Source organism: Onychostoma macrolepis, chromosome 06 (genome assembly GCF_012432095.1).
Source record: "Onychostoma macrolepis isolate SWU-2019 chromosome 06, ASM1243209v1, whole genome shotgun sequence".
In the NCBI taxonomy this organism is placed as follows: domain Eukaryota; kingdom Metazoa; phylum Chordata; class Actinopteri; order Cypriniformes; family Cyprinidae; genus Onychostoma; species Onychostoma macrolepis.
The window spans coordinates 26,723,615-26,733,055 of record NC_081160.1 but is presented as its reverse complement, the minus strand read 5'-3'; the positions used below and the strand labels follow the sequence as shown (position 1 = coordinate 26,733,055).

General features: G+C 34.7%; 2 protein-coding genes across 5 annotated transcripts; both read right to left on the bottom strand.

Annotated features, from left to right (window-relative positions):
- Positions 1 to 26: 26 nt before the first annotated feature.
- LOC131542656 (protein FAM107B) lies at positions 27 to 4,928 on the bottom strand. Of its 4 annotated transcripts, none has more exons than XM_058779533.1 (5): positions 4,789 to 4,928; positions 3,486 to 3,552; positions 2,466 to 2,670; positions 1,671 to 1,818; positions 27 to 1,419 (listed from the first exon to the last, which is right to left on the bottom strand). In XM_058779533.1, exons 1-5 carry the CDS (start codon positions 4,810 to 4,812, stop codon positions 1,303 to 1,305), a joined length of 561 nt encoding a protein of 186 aa, XP_058635516.1. In that variant the 5' UTR covers positions 4,813 to 4,928; the 3' UTR covers positions 27 to 1,302. The 4 variants fall into 4 exon arrangements, with proteins under 4 accessions (XP_058635516.1, XP_058635517.1, XP_058635518.1 ...); XM_058779534.1 differs by having other exon boundaries at positions 3,495 to 3,552; XM_058779535.1 differs by lacking the exon at positions 4,789 to 4,928 and adding an exon at positions 4,622 to 4,776.
- A 470-nt stretch (positions 4,929 to 5,398) lies between these two features.
- Positions 5,399 to 8,977, bottom strand: si:dkeyp-67f1.2 (uncharacterized protein LOC556106 homolog). The gene is given in 9 exon segments (XM_058779537.1): positions 5,399 to 5,536; positions 5,701 to 5,827; positions 5,932 to 6,016; positions 6,097 to 6,147; positions 6,309 to 6,367; positions 8,131 to 8,407; positions 8,510 to 8,614; positions 8,700 to 8,752; positions 8,845 to 8,977. Coding segments are annotated over 8 exon segments (813 nt in total). The 5' UTR covers positions 8,713 to 8,752; positions 8,845 to 8,977; the 3' UTR covers positions 5,399 to 5,440.
- Positions 8,978 to 9,441: the final 464 nt, after the last annotated feature.

Genomic DNA, 9,441 nt, shown 5'->3' with positions numbered 1-9,441 from the left:
TGTATGACTTGTCACAATCCCTTTATTTAAAGGTTATTACAAAATATACAAAACGTATTTACAAAAAACTAAGTTGCGTTGTTAGCCGAAACATACATGTGACATCAAAATCATATGATTTATGATGTTAACATTATATGAGTGGAAAAGCTCTGAATAGTTCTCACTCAAAAATGAAAAATGACTCACCCTCAGGCCATCCAAGATGTAGATGAGTTTGTTTCTTCATCAGAACAGATTTGGAGAACTCAGCATTACATCACTTGCTCAGCAAAGGATCCTCTGCAGTGAATGGGTGCCGTCAGAATGAGAGTCCAAACAGCCGATAAAAACATCACAATAATTCACACGACTACAGCCGATTTAAAATGAAAACGTCTTAATGATGGATTTGTTTATTACAAACACGCAGCTTTTCACTGCGCGAGGCCTAATTGATGGTCTGGAGTTGTGTGACTCTCATTCTGACGGCACCCATTCACTGCAGAGGATCAATTGGTGAGCAAGTGATGCAATACTAAATTTATCCAAATCTGCAATGAAGAAAAACATCCTATTCCTTTAAGAAAAAAAAGTCACTTATACGAGAGGTGTAAATCAACAATATCTTAATTGTAGAAGATCATTCTGTGATAATGTATTTTGTTAAAACAAAATGCACGTGGGAAAAATGCACTATGCAATGATACAGATTATAAATTCCAGATTTCCCTGCCCAATCAAATAGTGAGTCAATAAAAAGAGATGCTAAAATTGGCTATACCAAAAATGGAAAATCAAGTCTAAAGCATTGCACTATGGGATACAGTGTCTCTTTCCATATGCTTTTTTTGTACTACACATTTTGTTAAATGTAGTAGTGCACAATATCTGAAAATAGTATGCATATGTGAGCATACCAAATGATTTGAACCATAAATGTAGAAAAAATTGCTGTCTGTTCATAAAAGTATATAATCTATAAATATGGCAGACCGATAATTTCTATACTCAAACATTAGATACAGTTCCAGTATACTGGAGTTATTCTGTTCTTGTGTGTTTCTCTAATTGGTGCAAATTACAGCCACTTAATCAGCAATTAAGTTGAAATCTTATTAGATCATTACAAGTGCTTAACATGACATAACATTAGCCCACATTTTCAACATTCTTGTCCTTGTCAACGGTTTTTCACATTCTGTGATTGCATTCAAAATCCAAACCAAAGCTTTCTAAATAAAACTAAGAAGCGTTTGAATCAGCAGCTGAAGGAGTATCAACAAACACACATGTAGATCAGTGAAATAAGGTAATGTGTGATTACAGCTCTTTCTCCACAGCACTTGTGATCGCCGTCCTCTTTAGGCTCTCTTTAACCCTGATGAACTCAGGTGCGCACTTTGTCCTTTCTCTCTGCTCTTCGACCTCTCTCTCAAACTGAGAAGAAGAATTATTAAGGTTAAATCATTTCTGAATGAGTTTATAGTACATTGTGTATATATTATGACAGCACATTTTTTGGAACCTGAGATCAATGTGTTCTGAACTTGAGATGTAAAAATTATCAAAATTAGGAAGCAATCTGTGTAATTTGGATCGCTTCTCAACCTTATTAGCGTATATCAAACAATATTGTCCATTCAGCACTCATTTCAGTATAGTTTGAGGAATGTAATTTCAGGTTTTACCTTCTCTAACCTCATCTGTCTCTTCAGTAACTCCTGCTCCAGTGGTGATTTCTCCTCCTCCTGTTTTCTGTCTTGTTTCAGAACTTGAGCTCTGTTTCTCTGTTCCAGAACTCTCTTTAACTCTGGCTTCTCCTCCACCGCTGCTCCTCTGATAGATCAAATAAGTCTTATTATATCTCAAATAATAGCAATTGTCCATTCATTGCAATTAAATGGAAAGGGAATCCAGGATGTGGACGTTCAGGTTCACGCTTAAGAACATCTCAACATATGTTAACTCTTCTATTGTATTACAAACCATTAAGCTATTAAAATATGGTAACAAGTATCCATTAGTTAACGCCACACTAACTAACAATGAGCAATATATTTGTTACAGTATTTATTAATCTCTGTTAATGGTAGACATTAAAAATACAAAACTGTTCATTGCAATATGCATATTAACAATTTCAACAATATGCATTGATGGATCGTTCGCTATATGGAGTGTGTATTAAGAGAGCAAATAGGGTCGATTTTTCTTAATTTCTAATAAAATGCGTTACGACTTTTATAAGGGATACACCACTCCAGAGGCTCTAACTAACTTCACGCACAACTTTGACTTTACTGCCAGCTGTTGGACAAAACATGTACATGCAAGAGAGACATAAACTCAGCAGTCCCTCTGTGCGTATATGTTTGAAGTGAGATTAGGAATTGGGTCAGCTGATAAATTAAGGCTGCAACTAAGCTTGTTCATGCCTCAAAATGTGAACATGCTTTCAACTCAAATTCTGGGTCAGTTTGCACCTTTTGTGTGTAATAATCAGCTCTCGCTGGAGCTCCCGGTGGCTCTTGGACGCTTTGATGGGATTGTGGAGCTTTTTGGGCCTGATGAGCTCTTCATAGTAACCGCTGTCTGTTTGCTCAGGAAGCAACTTGCTCTGGTCTAAATCATCTTCTCTGCCCCACCTCTGATCAGGGTCTATCACGGCTCCCAGATCAGAGACTAAATCTAAGAGTGGGAGACAAGCAAAAGAGAACATTCTATTAAAGAAATAGTTCACTATAGAAACAATCTTGTTTAGCAAATTCCAAACTCTGATAAAAACAAAACAATAATTCACAAAATCTACACAACTCCAGTCAATCATTTAACATCTTGTGAAGCAAAAAGCAGCATGTTTATAAGGAACAAATCATTAATTAAGGTGTTTGAACTTCAAACCATCACTTCTAGCCAAAATACCAGTGCATATACACAATAATGCTTCGTTCAGTGAAAAACTCAATTTTCTGTTCTCTCACATCAAAATCCACCCACATATTTGTTTAGAACTGTTTTTGCTTGAAAACGGCGTTTGATTTGTGCATATTCCTCTCCTGATTCAGACAAGATGTCTTTTTCACTGGAGAAAGCAATAATGGGTTCAATTGAGGAGGACTTAATTCAGCTAGAATCAAATGTTTGAATTTAAAAATAATGATGAATTTGTTGGCACCCATTCACTGCAGAGGATCCAGTGGTGAGCAAAATGATGTAATGATAAATCTCTCCAAATCTTTTTCAATGAAGAAACAAACTCATTCACATCTTTGATGGCCTGAGGGTGAATCTTTCAGCAAATTTTCATTTTTAGTAAACTTCCCTTTAAAAGCAGCCAATATCATCCACCAGGAGAAAAGTTCATATGCATGGAAAAATAATAGGACACCTCGCATGACCGTAGCACTAAATGCACCTTTGTTCAAGAAAGCATGAGTAATAATAATGATAGCACTATTAATCAATGTAATTGCATCAAATAATATGAAAGGAACATAGAAAACCTGATTCACCAGGTCCAATAAGTGGTTGAGCACAAGCAGAGTTATGATTTTGATGATTATGATCTGCCTGTGAAAGAAAATGGATATAAGTCATTATATTTTAACCACAAGACAAAATACAAAAATTTGATTTTCATTTGCATTTTCCCCTCTGCATTTCACAGTGATGTGCTATATAGTGATAGCATAATACCATAGCACTGTATGATTAGCATATTTACTATAATAATACCATGGTATTACCACAATAGTAGTGTACAAAAACCATACTATCACTATTATAATGTCCATAAAGTATAAAAGGACATTGCACTGCCTCATCCTTATCTAGCATCCAAACGATCTAAAACAATCTCCAAAGCTGTTGATGAACAGCACAATAGCCCTGTGTGTTGAGAGAAATTTGCACTAACACAAAGGAGGGATTGTGGGTATGTGTGTGTATGTGTGTGTGTGTGCAAGTTAGCACCATGCTGGGTTGATCATATTGGACTAAACTGGTTTTGGGACCAGCTGGCATTTAGCCACCTCATTACTGGCCCTGCCAAACTCTCCATTTTCCCTTCATAATCTGTTTGCTGTCTAGAATGTGATTGTGTCAGGAAAGTCACGAGGAGTCCTTGGACTAAATCGCCAAAGGAAAGAAAATCAGAAGGAAATCAAAGTATTCAAATGAGGTTAATGTTACAGATTGCAACTAAATATTCATTTTTTTTTTTTTTACACAAAGAAACCAAAAGATGTGAAAGCTACAGCAACTGGAGTTGAGAATAATGTAGGCTGTTTCTATGTTAAATGAAAGAAAGCATGTATGTATGTTTGTATATATATATATATATATATATATATATATATATATATATATATATATATATATATATATATATATACATACATACATACACCAAAAATAACCTAAAATTAAATTGAAATTATAAAAAGCCAATTTAAATGATTAATAAAACTATAATAGTATATAAATAACACTAAATAACAGCTAATGCACCTTGATTTCACACATATTCCTAAGAACTGAAACCAAATGAACTTAAAAGACACTCAACTCATAATAAGTGTATTTTACCTTAGAATAAACAAACAGGAAAAATAGCGTCAAACAAAAGAAACAGTCTCACCTTATACATTTCAGTATTTTGAGCCTAAAACACTGTTTTTTGAACAATGTCCATTTACAATCATCCATTTGTGTAACAGAGTTTGAGTTCTGTCAGATCTTTAGAGGAGATGTATGACTTACACTCGTAACATACAAGTTCTTCAAACTGGATTAAAATATCCTTACTTTCTTTCCATGGGTCACTCCCATGATTCCAAAGGTGCAGAGTGCTCAGTGCCTCAGGATTATTCCAGAAACAACTTCTCTAGGATTCCACCTGCTATTTTCATGCAGAGCAAGAGGAGGAGGAGGAGGAGGGGGGGATGTACATCCCTCCAAGCAAACCCAAACACACACACACGAACACTTTTACAACCCGGAGTGCATACAGTGTCCTAACTGGTACTACAATCCAACTCAAGGAGGGGGAGTGAAAAAAGGGACTGTGTTAAAGTGATGTCACTTTCCCATTTTCCACTCTTCATTGTTAATACCAACAGCAACAGTGTTACCTTATATAAAAGAACCAGTGTGAAAGAATTCTGTATGAGAACAGAATCATCTGTATTACTTTTCAAATGTATTTTTTTTTAATAATATTATCATAGTGGCAGAATGTTGCTCTTCCGAGTGTTTGGAAAAGTTCAGGGTAAATATATGCAAAATATTGCCTAATGTGTTCCTGTGAAAGAAGTCAATTGGATTTGGAGCAATACGAGAGTAAACTATTCCTTCAATTTTATTTGCTTAGGGAGGGAAGATAGCAAAAAAAGCTACTGTGTTGTTAATGTCGTATTTTCAAATGTCCCAAACGTGGTGATATGAGGTTGGCTGTGGCTTATTCAGTCTCAAATATTCTGGGAAAGCAGCCAATGATCTCCCCCATCTCTGGCCAGTCTTCATACGCGTTGCTCCTCATATGATTTTGAATTAACTAAACATAACAGAGAAAACAACTTAAAACTAAATACTACAAAAAAAATAAATAAAATAAATAAACCTACAAATGAAAAATAATTTTCGTTCACTGAAAAGAAACCAATTTAAGTACAATGTAAATATTGGATGAAAAACTTAAACTTAAAAATATGTTCCAACCTTTTCAAAAGAACTCGCTTCTTTTATTCCGTAGGCGCCTGCGAACACCCAGCTATCCCTGGGCTTCAGGGATTTGACCATTGTACTGCCCAGTGCAGTGAATATATCTCTAATCTCATCAGTCAGCCTGGAAAAGAGACGGTGGCAGTGCAAGTGAGACGTGTATGAATAATTCAACTCTAAAGCCAAGTTAATCACGTTGATAGTGTGTGAAGGCTGTCAGATTTTTACTTTGGTGTAGGGTCGATGTGTGAGGCCACAAGCACTATATTTCCTGGTTTTAGTGTCTTTAGATAGACAAGTAATTCCTCAGGACCTTGAAGGAAAAACAAGTGGTTCTGTACATCAGGATAGTTTTACTTCACATCTTGTTAGATTTAGAACAATTTCCTATACCTCTAGATTCCAGATCAAAGTTCTTATTTCTTAAAACTTCACCGGTTTCACCTAAAAAAAGATGAGCCTATTAATCAAATTGAATTTTATTTGCATATATTAATACTTGCATAAATAAACAATCAAATATTTTTAACACAATAGAATATGAAAATGATTTCAGATTTTAAAAAAAAATTGAAATCCTGTGTAATTATTTTTAATAAACGAACCGTTTGCTAACACGATATTCAGCCCTTGTCCTGCATTATTCTTAATGCCACCCATGATACTGTAGAGAAGAACATTTGCATTTATTTAGCATCTATAAATACTATTTAATTAAATATTTCACCCAAAAATGAAAACTGCCATCTTTTATCTCAATACAACTTAAAAATGGTGCATATCCATCAGTTATACATAAAAGAAACGAGTAATAAGAGATTTCTGTTATAGTACTAATAAACTGAATTTGTTTTAACCAGGTTTATATATAGCATCAATAAATCTGACTTGTTTTAATTTCATACATTTAAAAAAAATCTTGCTTGGTTCACAGCTATAGCCATATTTAAACCATGTTCATAGTTTTAACTGATTAAATGTAATTGTTTTCACAGTGAACAGATTTATACTGATTCTAAGGAATTACTTTTAAAGGCATTTAGAAAATATTAAATCAAATCACACACACACAAAAAAAACTATACTTAGATTACTTTTAGATTCAGAAAATGAATTAGTGGTAGAGTGGTTTAAATCATACTTAAAAGATAGATCTTTCTCGGTTTGCCTTGGAGATTTGTGTTCGACATCAGCTAAATTACGTAGTGGTGTACCACAGGGGTCTATTCTTGGACCCATTTTATTTTCATTATATAATGGGCCCTTTGGGTTCAGTTTTTCGTAAATACAATATTATGTATCATTTATATGCAGATGATACCCAGTTATATATCCCAATAGATCAAAATGGATCTCAATCTTTTGATGGACTTGCTCACTGTTTAGGTGAGATAAGAGCCTGGTTGGCAAGCAATTTTCTTCATCTTAAAACTAATAAGCCTGAGTGTGTTGTTTTTGGACCTTCCTCTGCTTCCAAGGAAATTATAAGTAGGTTGGCCTCTATGAAGATAAGTGTTTCAGATCATGTTAAGAATTTGGGTGTTATAATGGATTCAGCTTAATTTTAGATAAACAGGTTTCTAGTGTGGTGAAGGCTGCTTTTTATCAACTTTTTGACGTTTTATCAACACATCGATTACTGTAATTCTGTATATATAGGTATTTCACAGGGTCAGTTATCTCGTCTTCAGTTAGTACAAAATGCTGCTGCCAGACTTTTGACTCGTACAAAGAGAAGAGAGAGAATTACTCCAGTTTTGGTTTCTTTGCACTGGTTGCCTGTGGAATTTAGAATTGAATTTAAGGTTTTGTTGATGGTTTTTAAAGCGTTGCATGGCATTTCCCCAAAATATATTGTTGACCTTTTAATTCCTTATCAAAATACAAAAAACTTGAGATCTTCAGTGGCTGCTCCCCGTTTATGGAACCCTCTCCCAATGCATATTAAATCTTTCCCATCCGTGGATGCTTTTAAGTCTAGATTGAAATCGTACCTTTTTAGTAGAGCTTTTAGAGTCGATTATAGGGATCAGGTTTTACATTTTAATGTTGAATTGTTGTTGAATTTTGTTTGTGTGACTGTAAGTAATGATGCTGGAAAGCACTTTGATCAAAGGCAGTTGCTTTAAATGTGCTATAGAAATAAAATCTGTATTGTATTGTATTAATCCAAGACTTGTGTGCTACAAGCCATACAACAGGTTAGCGTGAGGAACAGACAGAGATTTGTTGTTATTCGCCAAAAACATTCAAATATATGCAAGCTATATGACAGTAAGCTTTGAAAAGTATGGACAAGCAGCATAAAAGTTCTGATGAATATCTCATTTTGCATTCATATGGGTGAGTAAATGGTGACAGAATTTTATACAATTAATTTAAATCACCACTGTGTTAGTCTGTCAGGAATAAGCTACAGAATGTAACAGTTCTTATATTGTATTGTTAAAGCAGATCTTTGCAGCAACCACATTGGCTACACCGCTGTGAATGTGGAAGGGAAAGTAGTTGATAGGGCAATGTTTATGTGGACAGCAACCAAAATGAGGCTTAAATAGACCTGCCCAGAAAAAATAAACAGGTTCCCTGAAAAATACAGTACTACAAGCACACCAATAAGCTCCATCTCCATCTCGTCCACTAATGAGCATAAAATGAAGCTTACCTGGATTGTCACAGTCTGTCACAGAATCATTAACATCATCTGGAATACAAAACAGCCCCAATCTTAGCCAAACTGAAACATAACGGCAATAAAATATATTTTAGTAATGTTACAGATTAATAAACTGTCATATGTGATCACCATGTACATAACATATCCGTTTGGCAGCTTCTTGGAGTTTTGACCAGTTGATAGAGAAACACCACATTAAGATGATCAGCATTGTTGTGAGAACATACACAAGATCTGGAAAACACAAGTAACATATGCTCAATATACACACAAACAGTCATACAAATTTATCAGAAATGCTAACAAATGTTTTCTTTACCTTTAAGTCTCATTTTTGATAGCACAAAATAATCTTCTGGTCTTCTCACAAGCCTGATGCAATACAATAAAATGGTTTAAAATGCAACTACCAGAAATCACAAGAAATGTATTTTATTTTTTCTCTTGTACTTTGGAGTTGTTACCTGTTTGAAAGTTCTCAGGACTATGGTGGTGTGTGAAACCTGACCTGACAGGATCTACTATATTAAGGTGTGGTAAATTTGCATCATTAAATACAAACAAATCTAACCTGACCTGTCAACTAGATGCAACAGGATGTGTTGGTGCATGCAAACTGACGTTACAGTTGCGTGCTGCCCTCTTGTGGCTATCTATAAGAAAAGTGCTTGCATATTCAACCACACAAGGAATTCAAGTATATAATTTTATTACTTCTCAGTTACACAAACTGTTTTTAAGTAGTCAGTAGTTCAGTCTCAGATAAGAAGGTGCAAATATGAAAATCTAAAGATACAGAATTCCATCATCAAAAATACTTCCCAGAATGAACTGAGCTCATAGAAACACCATTATGGAGCTCTGGACTGCACATAATAATTCTCTATCAACATTGTCATATTAAAATAGAGGTGAAGTCAAACACTGCCATTAGTAAATACCAATACCAGCATATGAGTGCAGATTATTGTTCAAATGCCACAGAGTTAAATTATACAGCAACAAATTTCAGTAAGGCACTGAAATGCAAACTCTACAGAATCATTACAATCGATAAGACT